Source organism: Erythranthe guttata, chromosome 10, assembly GCF_056151865.1.
Source record: "Erythranthe guttata isolate IM_541 chromosome 10, IM_541, whole genome shotgun sequence".
Lineage (NCBI taxonomy): Eukaryota > Viridiplantae > Streptophyta > Magnoliopsida > Lamiales > Phrymaceae > Erythranthe > Erythranthe guttata.
Window position 1 is genome coordinate 6,025,356 of NC_142542.1, and position 19,233 is coordinate 6,044,588.

At 33.5% G+C, this 19,233-nt stretch overlaps 3 protein-coding genes across 3 annotated transcripts; 1 reads left to right on the forward strand and 2 right to left on the reverse strand.

The window, feature by feature from the left end:
- The first annotated feature begins 9,329 nt into the window (after positions 1-9,329).
- LOC105966177 (uncharacterized) lies at positions 9,330-10,637 on the forward strand. Its single transcript, XM_012990747.2, has one exon. The coding sequence runs from the start codon at positions 9,602-9,604 to the stop codon at positions 10,271-10,273; it is 672 nt and encodes a 223-aa protein (XP_012846201.1). The 5' UTR covers positions 9,330-9,601; the 3' UTR covers positions 10,274-10,637.
- A 1,050-nt stretch (positions 10,638-11,687) lies between these two features.
- On the reverse strand, positions 11,688-12,089 carry LOC105966438 (LOB domain-containing protein 7). Its single transcript, XM_012990991.2, has one exon. The coding sequence runs from the start codon at positions 12,087-12,089 to the stop codon at positions 11,688-11,690; it is 402 nt and encodes a 133-aa protein (XP_012846445.2).
- Positions 12,090-13,825: 1,736 nt separating this feature from the next.
- Positions 13,826-14,227, reverse strand: LOC105966447 (LOB domain-containing protein 7). Its single transcript, XM_012991004.2, has one exon. The coding sequence runs from the start codon at positions 14,225-14,227 to the stop codon at positions 13,826-13,828; it is 402 nt and encodes a 133-aa protein (XP_012846458.2).
- Between the last annotated feature and the right edge of the window lie 5,006 nt (positions 14,228-19,233).

Genomic DNA, 19,233 nt, shown 5'->3' on the forward strand with positions numbered 1-19,233 from the left:
AGTTTACTTTATGGACTCAATTTTAAATCCTCCGAGAGAAAATCATACGAGTCGAGGTCTTAACGACGATGAGAATGCAAGGAAGATGTTGCCACCAAAAAGCTCGAGCAAGTCACGAGAGAAGGATGAGTCAAGCTATTGTGGTCGTAAGGAGAAAATCAAAAAGGAATTGCACAAAGGACAATTGGTGTTATTGTGCAAATCCCGTCTTTGGTTACTTCCAAGGAGGTGCAAATTAAAGTGGTCGCGGCCGTTTATTGTCCAAGAAGCTCTTCCGCACGAGGTGGTCAAAATAAAGGAGCGCGATTCAAATCGTACGCTCAATGTAAAACGGAGCCGGCTCAAACCGTATTGGGAAGCGAGTGAAGATTGCCAAGTGACTTCGGTCACTTTTGCTTGAAATTAAAGAAGCAACGTCCGGCTGAAGACTTTAAACTTGGCGCTTCTCGGGAGGCAACCCGAGCTTTATTGTTTTTCGTATTTTTATTTAATTTTTCGTTTCGTTTTTAGTATCATAAGCATGCATTCTAATTTATTTATTTTTGGATTTTATTTGTCAGGGCCGAAAACGTGAGTCGAGAGTCGAGTAGGGACCCAATTGCAATTCTTCACACGGCCGTGCAAGATTTTGGAGCAGCTACTGGACGAAATTGCAGCTTGGCGCGGCCGTGCGGAATGAGGGTTAAAATCTCGGACGGCCGTCCGAGTTTCGGAGCCGCTTCTGCCCAATTTCGAGAAACGGTGCGGCCGTCCGAGAAATAGGCTAAAAGATGGGACGGCCGTCCGAGGCTATTACTGAGCGTTTTAAATTCTAAAAATTCGATTTTCTCCCCCATTATTTCTTAAACCCCCCTCTTTCCTTCTTTCTAACTCCCACACACGAATTTTCGAATTTTTTTTGAATTTCTCTTCCAAAAATTCTTCAATTTCACACATATAATTCACTCACGCATTCTCAAATTATTATTTTGTGTTGGTATTGACAGGGAGGCTAGAGCATCGAACCAACTTCTTCAAAATCTCATCTTTTCAAGTCAAGCCCGAGTGCATCGAGCCGGCATCCACCGGCACCCATTCTTGAGCCTGTGCCCAAGCTTTCCGATGATGAGGAGCATGAGATAGCTAGGGAGGAACACCCCGATCACATCGACTCCGACTAAATCAGGTGTTTTCTATCCTTAAACTTTGTGCTAATTTCGTTGAGGGCAACGAAAATTTTAAGTTCGGGGGTGAAAAACATGTTATTTTTGTGCTTAATTATTTTAGTTTGCATGCATTAGGTTTTATTCGTTTTTATTGTTTTTCTCGTTTTTCCGGAATATATAAAAAAAAAAAAAAAAAAAAAAAAAAAAAAAAAAAAAAAAAATTGCTTGAGTCGAATGCATCGATGATTTATGATGATGAGAGATGATCAATGTTTGATGATGAAATTGCTTGTGCTTGTGTGATAAAGATTTGATGTTTGTTTAGCTTTCGATTCAACGGAACTTAGAAGCGAATTATTGCTAGGAATCACATTTTGTGCATTGCTTTGGTTGAATGTTTTGTATTTTAAATTTGGAATTAATTTGTGCTAGATCATGCTATGTTCGGTTTTAAGACTCACCTTAGGAAATTTATGATACGAAGTATTGAGTAGTGAGTGTTTTGGGATATGATTTGGGCCTTCTTTGAACCGTTTGAGCCTTTCAAGCTGACCTTTTTATCGAAATTATCCTTAGAACCTTGTTTTGAGCCTCGGAGAAAAGGTGTTCTTTCTTTTAGCCAATGTGTAAGGTAGAATAGGTGGAGATTCTTGAATAAAATTATCCCTTGGAGTTCGGTCGAAAATTTTTATAAGGTCCTTCTTCTTCTTCTTCAAAAAAAAAAAAAAAAAAAAAAAAAAAAAAAAAAAAAAAAAAAAGAAAAAAAAAGAAGACAAATATCTATGCTTCTATATATATATAAAAAAAAGAGAAAAAAAAGAAAAAAAAAAAAAAAGAGAGAGAGAAAAAGAGAAGAAGAAGAGACTAGAAGGGAGAAATAAGGACTAGTTTGTGAATTGTTTTGAAAACTCGATCCATTGCCTCAAAAGCAAAAGTGGAGACTTTTGAACTTTTGAGAATCGAGTGTATTAAAGTCCGTAGAGGTGAATTCATTGTTTCAAACGCCTATCTTTCAAATTTTGGCGTAATCACCTAAATTCAAGAAGAATAGCCACACATACCCATATTTCCTACCTCGAACCAAAGAGCCTAACAATTGAAAGCCACAAAGCCCCAATGATCCCAATAGCTTAATGTTCGATATTAGTGGAGTAGAATAATTTGGTGAGTATTTGGAGTCAAGCATATGCATGTAAGTATAAATTTTCTCTATTTTTAACTTGCAAATATGGGATACTTGAAGCAATTGTATGATTTGTGGTTTTTTGTAATGGTGAGTGACTAAGTGTTGTTGAATTTTGAGCTTGCGAATGTCTAAGGAATTGTCATTATAATTACAAGTTCTGAAAACGTGAAGTTGATCATTGATCTATGTGATGAGATGTTATCGTTGAGTTATTTGCTTATTGGTAGATTTTTGCTTGAGGACAAGCAAAAGTTCAAGTTTGGGGGTGTGTTAAGTGTATATTTTTACACTTTATCGTATCTTTTTATTTGAGCTTTTGGTGTGTTTTAACGATAATTGGTGCTTAAAAAGTTGATTTATTGTATTTTAGGTACAAATTGAAGAATTGGAAAAGTATGGGGTCAAAACTGCAATTTTGGAGAAAATATGGGCCAAAAGTGAAAAAAGCAGAATTCTGGAGAATAGACCGCGCGGCCGTGCGGATTTTAGGCATAAATCTCACACGGCCGTCCGGATGGGCGAGTTGGCGCAGTGAGGGAATCTTAATTGTACAAGGAAACTGCCTTCTTCCCCAAGTTTTTCACCCTATATAAGACCAAGCCAAGCACACAATTAGGGAGCCATCTTTTTACGCAATTTCAAGAGCAACAAAGCAATAACGAAGACTCCAAGCATAGATTTATCGTCTATGATTTATTTTCCTTGCGTTTTTGATTTAATTATGAGTAGCTAAACTACTTATTTCTAGGATTTTATTTGGAACCCTATGTGGGATTTATGAACCCTTTTCTATGATTTTATGCAAGTTTTAATTCCGGATTATTTCTTCTACTTGTTTTATTAAGTGCATGAACTTGATCAACTTATGTGCTTTTATGTTATTGTTAATCGCATGAATCGGAAGATCGGGTTAATAATTAGAACTGTGGTAGAAGAGCCTTTGTGGTATTAACATAGGAATATAGTTAATCTCTTAGGTAGCCATTATTGAGATTTGTGCTTAATGCTGTGTTCTAGAATTAATTGCATAGGAATATAGTAATTGAATCTAGAGTATTAGAATCGTAATACACGCGGAAGCGGGTTATGATTATTTTAGCATCTCAGGTTAATAATCCGGGTTAATTGCTTGCATAATTGAAGGAATTGGGGGAGTAATAATCACATAGGGGGAAGAATAAAATCCTAGGCTTGTCTACTTTGATTAATCTTCGTTTTTAAATTGCTTTCGTGTTCTTGTCTTTTTAATTTGCTTTTTAATTTATTTTAATTTAGTTAATTATCTCTAAATTCGACTGTGTAGGGTGGGCTTGATAATAATTGCTAGAATTTAGCGTCTAGGATTAAGTAATTAAATATTCCCTGTGGGTTCGATATCCGGACTTTTAGTCCACTATATTACTTGTACGATACGTGCACTTGCGTGTAGGTTATCGACCAACATAGTGCCAAGGATTCTTCAACTGTTTGCTCATCTTCTTGAGTTGACGAATTTTGGGGCGTTGCATATGATGTTTCTGCTTGAAAGGCTATCTTCTTTTCTCTAGACTTTTCACGATGATTTTCACCATGATTGAGTTCTTGTGCTAGAAGTTTCCCCATGAGTTCGTCTAGTTTGAGCGTGTCAACGTCTCTGACTTCTTCAATGGCAGCAATTCGGTAAGCGAATCTTTCAGGTAATGAGCGCATAGCTTTTCTCACTAATTTGCTTTCTGAGTATGGTTCACCGAGTGCGTATGATTCATTTGAGATATCACATAATTTAGCATGGAAGTCAGTGATCGTCTCATTCTCCTCCATCTTCAAATTTTCGAATTTGGTGGCCAACATCTGTAACTTGGATGTCCTTACAGTTGACGTTCCTTCGTATGTGACTTGAAGAATTTCCCAAGCTCTCTTTGCAGATTCACATGACGCTATTAGTTTAAATTGATTATCATCAACACCACTAAATATTGCGTTTAGGGCCCTCGAGTTGTAGTTTGCGAGTAGTATTTCTCCATCACTCCAATCTGCTTCTGGTTTGAATACTTCCTCTTTGTCTTCTCCTTTGATCATGGGAGGTGTCCAACCAGTTATGATGGCGCGCCATGCTCTCTCATCTATGGATTTGATAAACATCTTCATTTTTGATTTCCAGTATGAGTAGTTGGAGCCGATTAGAAGAGGTGGACGAGTAGTTGAAGATCCTTCTCGTTGAGTATTCATATCTGCACAAAATAAGAGTAATCAGTTCCCAAAATCTCACTAGATATATTTAGTGACAGGCTCTTGATGCCAATTGATAGAATTATTTCGTGCAAATTAATTATAAATTTGTGTCCGATAAATCCCAGATTCAGTTTTAGCTACTGTTCTACTGTTTTACGAAGAGTTGCAACAGTTAATGGAACAGTAATAAAAAGACACAAATTTTAAAGTGGTTCGGATACAATTGTACCCTACATCCACGGGGACCTGCAAATGAAATTCACTAATTTTTAGTTTTACGAATACAGTAATAGGACTTAATCGAAAATGCAAAGACTCCCTCTTTGTCGACGCCGTTCTTGTATCCTACGCTGAATTGTGAATCTTCACTTTGCAGCACGTCCCTTTCCGCACGGTTGAAATTCCTTCAACGCTGAGTCCCTCAGTCGGCGGATCGACCTCCTCCCGAGATCTTCTGAGTTCTCCTCCCGAAGAACCGATCTTCTTTTCGGTGAAAGAAGCAAACTCCTTTTTCTGTATTTTCTTCTCGATTTAAGATCAGGAATTCTGGAGCAGCAACGTAAGAGCAGAAAATAGTTTTCTCTCAAAATAAAAGGGACAACGTATAAAAACGTTGATGTTGCCCTTCTTATACTTCCTTAGGTGAATTAGTAGAGCCCTACAAAATTAGAGCCCATTAGGTTAGATATAATCTTCACGTAAGGAAAAAAGAGTTATGTAAACAAGGAAAGTCTTAGACAAATAAATTCCTTGTTAATAAAACACTTAGGCAATTAAATAAATTAATGACAAAATAAGAGTTTAAAGAACTAAGGAAACTTCCCTAGTTTTTATACACGTTTTTCGCACACGTGTTGAAAAACCGAAATAGAATCCTCTCGGATTCTAACAGGCCCAATAAGTTTATGTGCTAATTTTATACTAAGCATATGGCCCTACTTTATAATCCTTCACTCTTCACATTTTGTCTAACCACTAATACATGAGAGAGCCCATGAATCTTGTGAATGTAGAGTGGTAATATGAATTGAGTCGAGCTTGAGACGATGTTATGTTTGCATAACTTTGTCTGAATTTTAAAGTTATATCGACCTCGATTCGAGTACATCTATAATTTATGCAACATAATTGCATTCAAATCTGGGAACAAACAAATTTTTAAAGAACGATCATGAGTCGAGTAGCGATTAGTTTGGTCCCATCGTTAATTATGGGTACCTTTATCAAAATTAGAAATATAAAGATTGTGAAATCAAGTAATCAGACAATTCATCATAAAGGATTTTGGTATGGGCTAAAGGTTAAATATTCAACAAGCTAAGCAAAGACTTTTGTCACGTTTTCAAATGTTGCATGGCCCCAGAAAATGAAGTGTGAACTTGACTAGTTACAGTAAGTGCGAACCTTAATAATTAATTACACGACTTAAATTACATCATTTTCAAAATTTATTATTCATATTTATTAATTGCTCAAATATTTTCGTACAAGTCCACACCACCAACCAGGGGCGGATCTAGGGGGTGGCCAAGTATGCCATGGACCACCCCAAATAATGAAAATAAATTTGCCTTAGTGGCAAAGATCTCCAAGTTGTTACATGAATTCATGAGTTCGACTCCTTTATGGTACAAATAAGTGTTGTTTAATATTTTTATCTAAATTTCTTTTGAGCCTCTCTCCCATAAACACATTATATTATATATATATTACTATTTAGTCCATCCAAAATTCAAAATATACAAACAAAGTCCTAACTTTTTTTTTTTAGCCCATCTCCCAAAAAACACATTATATTATATCTATATTATTATTTAGTCCACCCAAAATTCAAAATATACAAAAAAAGTCCTAAATTTTTTCTTGTTTTTTTAGCCCCTCTCCCCAAAAACACATTATATTATATCTATATTATTATTTAGTCCACCCAAAATTCAAAATATACAAAAAAAGTCCCAAATTTTTCTTCTCCTAATTTATCTAAAAAAAAAAAAAAGTTTCAATTTTTTTTTCCCTTCTCCTAATTTATCCAACAAAAAAAGGTTCAAATTTTTTTTTCCGGGGGCGCTGCTCCCGAACCCCCAAAAATTTTAACCCCACAGTACAGTAAATTCTTGGACTCGGCACAGCCGGCATACCCTGAATTTTCGTCCTGGATCCGCCACTGCCACCAACCAGCTAATAATTACTAAAATCTTAATTAAGTTTCCATGCACCTATCTTATTTTTGTCTTTTTCCCCGCGTGGACGACGAACCCCATGAAATTTTCTTTTCATGTCGACCATTAAAATATGTGGCTCTCTCTCTCTCATCTCACTAAAATAAATTGAGATTGAAGTGATGATTAAAGTACGAAAATGCTAGTAAAAGTATTGTTTTTACTCATTTAATTATTTTTTTAAAGACATGCTTTATTTTGAAATAAAAATTATGTTTTAGAAAGAAAAAAATGTGAACAATATACATCGATATATTTGGATAAATTAAAGGAAAATGGTCGAAGACATTTTAGGTACAACCATTGTCATCGTCAACGAGAGTGTTGCGGAAAGTAAACAAGAATAATTAAATACAGTGGTACAATAATAAGAGGAGAGATAACGAGAGAGAAAATGTCGGAAACTTAAGACAACCAAAAGATCAAAATCAACGGTCTAGATAGAAGTTCTAGAGAATTCTCAAGATTTAACCAGAGTATTGGACTTTTGTGTTGTTGGACTGAGAACATGTTGGGTTGCCTTAATAAAGATATGAGTTAATGGATTGAATTAGGATAATTCAGTTGGCCCCAAAATCCAACAAAATATTTTATTTTTATTTAGAAAAAAGAGAGGTTTTGTATATACTTTAAAAATCAATGTAATAACCATGGATAAATAACATGATTCCAAACGGAAAGTAGTTGATTTTGTCCATTTTAAGGCAAACTTTCATTAATTTTCACAAAAGTGAAGTGCCGTTAAGTTTATGAAAGAAGAATAAAACGTGTAAGCAACTCTTTTCAGTTGTGACCTTTTGAAGAGAAAAATTATCTAAAGTCGCTTGAGTAATTAATTGGGTAAGCTGTTGGTCTCAAACATAAATAAATGGGTAAGCTGTATGCGTTAATACTAATTATTTAATAATAATATTAGTGAAATTACAAAAAAATGTGTTTGCATAGCAAACGATGTTTTTATACTCATTATTTTTCGTAATAACTGTTTCTTTTTTAAAAATATTTTTGTTCTATATATTATGTTGCGTTAGATTCCAAATACAACATTAAATCCATTTTTCTTATTTTAATCTTATTAATTAATTCAACTATAAGTATTAACTATCTCTTATCATATCATTGAACGATCAAAGTTATTTTAGTCTTTCTAATGTGTTTTTTTTTTCTTCGTAAAATCAAGATATATTCACTGAAATTCTTAATACTTGTGCAAAGTTCAACATCTAATTAAGAAATGAGGGAGTGTCTTGCGGTTCGATAATTAATTTTAGAAATGACATCATAAAAACTATAAAAATTGTATTTTATTCATATGCAAGCATCTTATAATATAAAAACTAGTATTACACAATTAAATATAGAGATTAAATTCTGTGCGGATGAGCCGATATTTAATATAAATCGGATTCTTCTAATTTTTTGACATGTGACACTCTTTAGTCTTATCTTTTAATTAATCACGCTGATTATAATTAGGGTTAGATGAGTAATGAATTATGCTGGAGTTTTTTTTTTTTCTTTTTCTTTTTTCCAATTATTAGAATCTTAATTATATTTTTATTTAAACTATCCACGTGTCAGTCATCCTCCGATATCCGATTTTCCTATTAAAACAGGTCCTCCGCTCTTAAAAAAGAATAAAATACTTAATACCGACTTGTCCTCTCGCTCATCCAAATGTTATATACACTCCGGTTGCAGTTTAAATAATTGCTAAAACACACATATATAATATGTATCTAATCTAATTTAAAATTGGAGTGATGTCATCATTCGATGCATGTTTCCACAGAATTATGTAAAAAATATCAACATATCTCACTTACCCCATACGTCATCATATTATTCAATATATTTTTTAGAGAGAGAGAGAGAGATAGATCTATCTAGAGAGAGAGAGAGAGAAGACAGACACATCACTGTAGAGTTTAATGTTTCCACCACTGTATTTGTCTTGAGAGAAATGTTTGGGACAAAGAAATAGCATATTGTTCGTTAGACCTAAAATATCTTGTAGTCTTGTGGATATTATTTTTCCCATTAATTAAATACTTTTATTATATAATAATAATTTCTTCATCATATTGGCTGTAATTTTTCATTAAATATTTACGAAAAAAATAAAATTCAGGTCGAATAAAGTTCCAATGTTTCCAATTAATTGAAGTGAAAAATGGAAATAAGAAAGAAAAGTATCTTTTATCTACACAAAACTCTTTTTATAAAGTTGAAGATAATAATGATTGTAAATAATATTCTGCTCAAATATATGGAAAATAATTCTAAACTGATAATATATTAAATTTATATTATTAAACTCATAATATCTTTTATCCCCCAAATTGTTTTAACATAAATAATGTGTGCAATTTCCAAGACGACCTTATGGATTTAATTGAAAATTAAATAAGCAATATTAAATCATCTATTAAACCTACCCAGATTAAACAAATTAAAGGTATAAATAAATTAGAAATAAAATAAACAGATTAAAATTGTCGACATCGTAACTTCATACATACAATGCTAACCGAAGTTGTAAATTGTAATTAATTAGATAATTAATTTCAACGGTCTCAATCTTAAAATTTATTTATTTCAAATAAGGATTTACACTTTTTATCCTATTACAGTTTGACCACATATATATCCAAATTTCCACGTTTCACCCTCTCCCTCCCACCCAGTATAAAACACACACACACAAACACACAGAACAGACATCACAACAGACTCTCTCTCTCTCTCTAGACTACCCTCTCTCTCTCTCTACAGCTAAACGAAAGTCATACTGTGAACGAACGACGTCGTATTGGTCGTTCGTCGGAGGGAGATTAACGATGGGCGGTTACGGAGTAGAACTGGTGGCGAATTGGCTAACGCCGACTGTTCTTTTCTGCCTTCTGAACCTAATGATCGGCACCATTTTTATGAGATCGAAAATAGTCAAGCCTCGCAGAAATCCACAGAACTCCGGCGAAGACAACAACGACGAACAGCCGCGCCAGCTCGGCCGGGTTCCGGGTTTTTTCGAACGGGTCAAGTCCTTCAACCTCTCCCGGTACCAATTCGACCAGCCCGGCCCGGATCACCACCACGCCGCCGTCGTCCCGGCTCAAGAACAACAACACGCCGTCGTCCACCATGAACAAGATCCCGAGGAAGTGGAGAAGGCCGTGGAAGAATTCCATCCCGTGACGAGGAGCAAGTCCCATCCGGTGAAGAAGAAGAAGGCGGCGGCGCCGCCGGCGAAGAAGGTGCTGAAGAAGTCCGTGAGTGAGAGAATGACGCCGGCCGGAAAGATGGACGGGGAGGAGGAGGAGGAGGATGTGGATCGGCGGAGGCCGGCGACGGTGAGGGAGAGAACGGCGGCGGGCGGCGGCGAAGACGACGCGGCGGTGGATGCGAAAGCCGACGATTTCATCAGCAGGTTCAGGCAGCAGTTGAAGCTGCAGAGGCTGGACTCCATTTTGAGGTACAAAGATATGCTCAACAGAGGGGCGGAGAGGTAAAAGATGACGAAAATACCCTCCGGCATCGGAGGGGCATTTTGGTCATTTCGCCTTCCAGGGAACACGACGACCTCGGATAATAAAAAAGATATTTTATTTTATCTTCCTCTGTGGAATTAAATAGATATTTTTTTGATCGTGTTGACACGATCAAATTCGGTGGTCAGGATTTGTTTATGAGTGTTGGCTTATTTATTATTGGTCCTTATTTCTTACACCAGTCTACGTTGCATGTGACTTTCAACCGAATAGGTCAGAGAAAAAAAAAAGAAGATTTTCTTTTTTTAAAGAATTGTTTTTACCCCACAAATTATTAAAGGAAATGGAAATTATTCCTACATGTGAATAATAGAAAGAATTTCAATTGGCCTATAAGGGTAATAAGGACAGTGCGACGTCTAATGATTTGAGTTCGATTTTTTTGACCGAACAAATAACTTATTTTGTATGATTTACATGCTACTATACTAGAGTCAGTGAGATTTACCGAATTCACATATATTTGATTGAAGTCATTTGTAAAATAATAACAACAGTATTAAATATATTATAAACTAGAAATGAAAATCATCATGGCCGGGTTAACTACTTAGGTCTAATATGTACACTTGTACCACTTAAGTTGTATCTATAACACAAATCCATTAACCTATCAGGCAATTAGCGGAAATTGAGTACAATTTCTGGTTATTTATATTTGGTGAATTTGAATCGTAAATCTATACATAATTCTACATACACATATGTGTAAATGTGTTTAGTGAGTAGTTACCTAATCTAATCAACGACTCGAATCCACCCGATGTAAATAATCAAGTGTAGCATATAACTACCGAGCAATTAGTCCACGATTTAGGATTTTTTTATCCTTTATTCAATGTTTGTCGCATTTCAATTTTAGAGATATGACGTCATTCACATTATTGGGCCAATGACATTTTTATGGCCCAATACCTCGTGAGAAAATAGTTGCTCAGTTGGGCCCATTCATTTTCAAATTAGTATACATAGCAAACAAAAATATCTCAAGAAATATTTAAAAGCAAGATCAAAATTTGAAAAAATATATATTTATATAATTGTAACAATACAATCTTTATTTAGTTCATTAGTTGTAAAAGAATGTAAACGAAAAACAAACTTAGCGATTCCTTTCGTTGAAAATTAACGGATAACGGATAAACAAACACGTCAACCATGGAAAAAATAAATAAAAATCAACGGATCGGATTAAATTAAAAAGGTAAAAACCATTCAATTAATTATACACGTGACGTAAGTCGATTTAATGTAAATATCTCGACCGAGGATTTTCAATTACAAAAATGGATTAATACACTATCGCCCTACGCACTATAAATACACGTTCGAGCAGCCTAGGTCTAATACAAAGTTTTATTTTACCAAAACACATTCACGGTTGATCGGGCTGCCCTCCACGGGTCGACGGGCCGACCCGATTATCCGCCCCTTTACATATGTGAATTTTTTGGCAGACAATTTCGAGCTCTTTCTCTGTCTTTTCAATCTCGATGCTAAGATTTCTCGCCACAGAAAAGTGGCCGTGCACGGGATGTTCTAATCTCATTTTCGCCTCCATAATAAGGTTCTCAATCGTTGCATCCCTTTCTTCTTCCTCCACCGATTTTAATATTTTCAACGTGTTGTGCATCCCGAAAAGATGGTACACGTTTTCTAAATCGTCGGATCTTTCCGCCGGGAAATACTTGGCGAGCGCGCAGTTTTGGTCGCATTTTCTGCGTTGGTGCTTGCAAGCAGCGCGCGCTTTTTGGGCTACCGGAACTGCGTTCGCCATTTATATTAATTATAAAAAAAAATTAAGTATATATCTTGTATTTATCTTTTCGCTTGTGTGATACGAAGAAGATGAAGGCGAAGGGCGACTAATTTATAGTGAAGACACGTTGATTACATCATCATAGAAAGAATCCTGCGTTTTCTTTTCTTGATTTTTGTTTTTTGAAATAGCAACATAAGTTTAATTGCTGTTGGATTTGATTTGTGCATAGTAGAAATTAGGAAACATTCATTAAAAGAATATCCAAAAAAACTTATGAACATAATTTGTAATAGAAGATTGCAAATTACATTGCTTGAATTTTTCTACCATATTTGTGTACCAATTTTTTTATACTAATTTTTTCGAAATTTAGAATTATTTGGTGATTTTGGAAACGTTGTAAATGAAAATGTTCATCATTAGAGTATTGCTCGGTTGTTACTATTAAGTCGTCGATTGACTAAATAATAAGAGTTATAATCGGTTGACATAATATATATTCAAGATAGCTCGACTCCAGCAATTAAAAACTCAAACTCGTAAACAAATGCTAATATCCAATAAAATTATTAGCTATATATGGAATATTAAATTTTCACATGGTTAATAAAACGAAAAATCTGAATTATCGCTAAAATATTACAATCTAGCTTCAAATTATTGTTAAATTAGAGGCGTTATTGAAACACCACATCTAAAATCAAAGTAGTAACTATTTAATTATCAAGTAGGGGAATGTCTTACTGTGATTTCTACGGCTGGATTTGGGATTTTTTCGAGCTTCGAGTTTAAATGATTATTTTAGTTAATTATGACACGGTTCAAATCTTTTATTTCCTTAATTCATTTTTTTTAATTGATTAACAAAGTTTAACTAAAATTTCATATTATAAGTTTAAAAAATTCCAAATAACAAAAAATGTTTAAAAACCTTAAAAAAAAAATTTATTTGCAGGCTTAAAGTTTTAGTCTTATATATAAAACAAAAATTGAAATTCAGATTTAAGAAAATATATTATTAAGTAATATTTATATAATTTTTTTTTTTATATAATGGAAAAGCTACTTTACCGTAGCTATGGTGGGTCGGGCTGAGTATGGAACGTGTCTTCGGTAAGGGTGATAAGAGAATATTCAGTATGCTATAAGCAGCGCTGGCCCAAGTCCAAAGTGAATGAGTGTAGAGCTTCCAATTGTGCTAAATTATATATTTGACTATGTACAAATGTTTTCAACAATTATTTTTGGCTCAGTTGGCATAAGCATTTTAATATATCGAGTAGTTAACATGTTCGACCCTGGAAACATACAAACTGATCTCAAAATTTTTTTTTTCTCTTTTCGTCCAAAAATGGCTAAATTTCCAAAAATGGATAAAAAGTTCAAACCGTAAAATTATATATTCATTGAATAAAATTTTATTTCGCAACCTTATCACAATATTTATATATATAAATGTTATCAAAGAATGTAAACAAACATAGCAATTTCCATCGAAAAATAACGGATAACGGATAATCAGAACACGTCAACCACGAAAACATAAAAACTATCGGATCGGATTAAATTAAAAAGGTAAAAGCCATTCAATTAATTATACACGTGACGTAAGTCGATTTAATGTAAATATCTCGATCGAGGATTTTTCATTACAAAAATGTATCAATACACAATCATCCAACGCACTATAAATACACGTTCGAGCAGCCTAGGTCTAATAGAAAGTTTTATTTTATTTTACCAAAACACATTCACAGTTGATCGGGCTGCCCTCCACGGGTCGACGGGCCGGCCCGATTATCCGCTCCTTTACATATGTGAATCTTTTGGCGGACAATTTCAAGCTCTTTCTCCGCCTTTTCAATCTCGATACTAAGCTTTCTCGCCACCGAAAAGTGGCCGTGCACCGGATATTCCAATCTCATTCTCGCCTCCATAATAAGGCTCTCAATGGCGGCATCTCTTTCATCTTCGTCCACCGATTTCAGTATTTTCAGCGTGTTCTGGATGCCGAAAAGGTGGTACACGTTTTCGTAATCGCCGGATTTTTCCGCCGGAAAATACTTCGCCAGTGCACAGTTTTGATCGCATTTTCTGCGGTGGTGCTTGCATGCAGCGCAAGCTTTGTGGACTGATGGACCTGCGTTTGCCATTATATTATATATAAATATATTAATTATATTAAATCCCAATTGGATGTTTTCTTGTATTTTCTTTGTTATTGCTTATCTGAGATGAATTGAAGAAGAAGAGGGAGGGTGAATCATTTATAGTGAAAATGTGGGTGGATTACATCATGTAAAAAATCCTGATTTTCGTTTTCTTGATTTTTTGTTTTTAAAATAGCTAAGTTTAATTGCTGTTGGATTTTAATTTGTGCATTGTGGGAAATGGTCATTAAAATAATTGCTAACGAAAATAATGATACTGAAATGTAATATATATTAACCTTTTTCCTTAATCAATAGACTATGAACGAAATTGTAAATAGAAGATTCCAAATTGCAATGCTTAAATTTTGTACTATATTTGTGTATCTTATTTGATGATTTGTTATTTTTATTATTAAGTCATCAATTGATTGACTAAATAGTAGGAGTTATAAGTAGTTTGTTCGATCGGAGTTGAGACGTTACACCCGATGAAACACATCGGGTAATTTTTAATCATTGTTGTAGTGAAATAACTTCTTGCTAAGCACGTATATATACATGGGTACTGCATGTGATTATGTGCAGATCAATAGTTAATAATCATTAGATGTTATAGGTAGTTAATAAAAAAGAAAAATAAAACGACTTATCCCTAAAATACTACAACGTGTATGCTTATTGTCAAATTAGAGATGCATGTTATTGAATTACATGACATTTGGCATCGGAATTTTGGCATTTTTAATACTAGATCTAGTACAATAAAACAAACTTTTAATTTTAGTATATATAATATATATATATATATATATATATATATATATATATATATATATATATATATATATATATATTTCAATTCAACTTTAATTTTCAAAATAATTTTTTTTTCTAGTATACATGAATAACATTTACGACACCAACATTACATGCATTTTATTGTGCTAATTTAGACAAAAAAAAATCTGATTTTGGAATATAAAAGTTTCATTTCAATTTTTGAAATTTCGATTACACAATATTCATGATTTTTCTAAAAATATGAGTCTGCGGTAGTTTTTTCATTTAAAGAAAAAAAGTGATTTTGTTCTCCCTGAAAATGGTAAACTTTGATCCGTCGTCTAATTTTCACACCTAAACGATATCGAAAACAAAATTATTTTGTAAAAATCAAAGCAAATATGCTCGAGGGATTTTTAAATTTTCTTTCTTTTTTTAATAATTAATATCAATCGATTTGTTAGTAAAAATTTATACACAGATAAAGTAGAGAAAATCTTCCATGGTAATCTTCTATAGCAAAGTTCATTCATTGAAAATTAACAGAAAAAAGTAACGGATAAAAAAACATATCAATTTTACACGTGACATAATTCGATATTCAATGTAAATATCACGACAGAAGATTCTCCATTAATAAATTGCACTGCATCATCTACTATAAATACATGTTTCTGCAGTCTATCTCTAATACCTAGCTAGAGCTAATGCAAATCCACATGTAACCGCATTTTTTGGGTTGATGAATTCTGATTCCGGTTTGATCGGGCTGCTCTTTCCGGGCTGGCCCGATGAGCTCGGAACTTTAAAATTGGTCATGTACCGGATTTCGACTCCAAAATAATGCTCTCAATAGTCATATTTCGTTATTCTTCCTCCATTGATATATTTTAATATTATATATATTGATCGTGTGTTTAGTTACGAATCCCAAATAATTTGTGGGCGTTCTTCTTCCATTTCTAATGGAAAATATTTCTTTATGAATTCGGGCCACTAAATAAGACTCTCAACAATTTTATCACCCATATAGGTTGAAGTAGAAGTTGTTGAGAGCCTTATTTTGGAGGCCGGAATTAATGAAAGAAAATCGAGGGCCTGGCCGTTATGAAATAGTATCAACCTAGAAATATAGTTTTTTTGCAAGAACCACCCCTCTGTAATTTCGAATTGCCGAAAAACCCCTCGTGTTAAAAAAATTAGCAAGAACCCCCCGATGAAAATTAGTCAAATGCGAAAAACTCCTTGACAGCATGTCGTGTGTTGTACGCGTGGCTTGTGTAACCGAGAGTGTAATTTTTAAGGTGAAAAGTCAAAAATACCCACTTAAATTCTTTTATAAATAAACATAAATCTAGTTGGGTTTTAATGTAAATAATAGAAAAGTTTGGATCTAATTATAATTTTCAAAATTTCTTACGCAAACAAAAATTCTACAGTCGAATTTAAAAAAAATAGATCTCAATTTAACTCGTCTTCTTCCCAAATTTCCTCCTCCTACTGCCGCCCCTTTCCTCCCACCGCCGGTCTTCTCCAATCTTTTCCTCCACCGACAACTTTTCTTCACCAACGCCAAGTGCTTGAACCCCCCAGCCCTCCGCCGTTCATCGATAATGGAGGATTTGCAGTACATGCGTCCTTCAACAACATTTTTCCGGCGAGAAGAACCGGATCCGACTACGGGAGTTATTTCGGCGAGAAATAAGGGTGGGGGCCTGGCTAAAGGTAGATTCGACGTGGGCAAACATTTTCTGGCCAAATTGAACAGTAACACTTCGATTCTGGCGAGTTGTGTGGAATGATTACTGAAAAATTATTAAAATCTAAGGAGATGAATGTTTTGGGGAGGATTTGAATGAAGAATTATTCAAAAAAAAGGAAAAAAAACAATAGCTCATTTTTTTTCACTGTTTTTTTTTTTTTTGTAAGATGTTTTTTTTTTTTTTTTAATAAGATTTTTCAGTGTGTTGGGGAAGATTGTTTTGGGTTTTGATCTGAATTCCGTTTTTTACTTTTTTTTTTTTTTTTTTTTTTTTTTACAATTTTATGTTTCTTTCGTAAGGGTAAATTAGTGATTGTATGTAAGTGAATAGCTAATTTTAACGAAAGGGGCAGTGTGCTACGTATAAAGCAACATAGGGGGTTTGTGCTAATTTTTTTAACGCAGGGGTTTTTTTAGCCATTCGAAATTACACAGGGGGTTATATGCAATTAGCTCTAGAAATATACGTAAGTTTTGTTTAATAATTTATCAGTTTATATAGTGTAATACTAGGGCCTCATTTTGTTGGGATATTATCCATGATTAACTAAATAGTTGGACTTTGTTTGATAGTTGGTATCCCCAATAACTTATCGGGTTGACCCGCAAATATTATGTTATCATGAATTATCTTGCCTTTTAAGCATATTTTTTGTTGGACATTCCAAACTTCAATAAAACAATGGGATCATTACAAATAAGCCCATCAATGTGTACTTATTCATAAAGAGATCCAGACAAAAAACTCATTACCAATAAGTCCACACATGGTCCAGATTTTTGTAAATGACTAAAATAGCCCTTCATACTTTAATATTCTCCAATTTCATTCTTAACTTAATTTAACTTCAATTTGACCCCAAATTTCACAAATTATTCAATTTTGACCCAAAACTTTTTCAAACAAAAAAAAGAAAAAAAAAAACAATTTCCCGCCGGATTCCGGCGGTCAATGCCGATCTCCGGCGTTGACTTTTCAAAAAAAAAAATTCTTTTCTTCCGGAATTTTTCGCCGGTCTCTAGCGTTGACTTTTTCGATTTTTTTTCTCCTTTCTATAACATTTTTTTTCGTTAAGCAACAATATTGATGTGTGATTGACAGTATATTAACTATATTACTGTTAAACACAGTAAAATTAATTGAACTACAGTTTAACATAGCAATATTTCTATATTAATCTCTAGCACAATAATATTAACACAACAAAACTCATTATTATTGTGTAATAGAGTAATATTATTATGTTGACCGTTCAACAAATGTAAACATAATAAAATACCAAAATAATTAACATTACTGTGAGTGATAGTAATATTACTATAACAACAGTAATATTACCGTCAATCACAGTAATATTACAATAATAGACAGTAATATTATTACGTTACTCTGTGAATAACTTTTTTTTTTAGGATACTCTGTGAATAACTCAAACAAACAAAAAAATCCAAACAAAATAATAATATTGATGTGGTTGACATCAATATTACTATAACAACATTAATATTACCGTCAACCACAATAATATTATTGTGTTTACAGTAATATTACAATAATAGCCAGTAATACTATTACGTTACTCCGTGAATAACTCAAACAAAACAAAAAACCTAAAAAAAATACTAATATTGATGTTGTTGACAGTAATATTATTGTGTTTACAGTTATTTTACTGTCTACGACAGTAATATAATTACGTTGACTTGTCAACAAATCAAACAAAATAAAAAAAATAACAAAAAATAAAAAATAATAATATTACATTAATTTACTGTCAACGGCAGCACAATTACATAAATGTATTGTCAACGACAGTACAATTATGTTAATTAACAATCATTGACAGTATAATTACGTTAATTTACTGTCAGTGACAACACAACACAGTCATATTTAGCGATTTGAGTTCGATATTTTGACCGAACAAAAAACAAATTAACATATCGCGCATAACTTGCTCGATACAGTGTTCATATTTCGTATGATTTGCATGTTATTACACAAGAGTGAAATTTACTGAATTCACGTACATTTGATTGGATTCATTTGTAAAATAATTATAACAATATTAATTCTATTATCAACTTGAAATGAAAATTATCATGGCCGGGTTAACTACTTAGGGCTAATATGTACACTTGTACCGCTTAAGTTGTATCCATAACACAAATCCATTGCAATTAGGGAAAATCGAGTGCTACATCTAGTTATTTATGTTGAGTGAATTTGAATCGTAAGTTTATGTATAATCACAAATACATACATGTGTAAACTTGTTTAGTGAGTTACCTAATCAAATCAACGACTCAAACCCAATCGATGTAAATAACCAGGTGTAGCATATAACTACCCGGCAATTAGTCCACGATTTAGGATTTTTTTAGGGTAAATGACAAATAGGCCCATGACAAGGGCACTTAATTAAAAGAGGGACATCCAACTTTTTTGTCTTTCAAATAAATC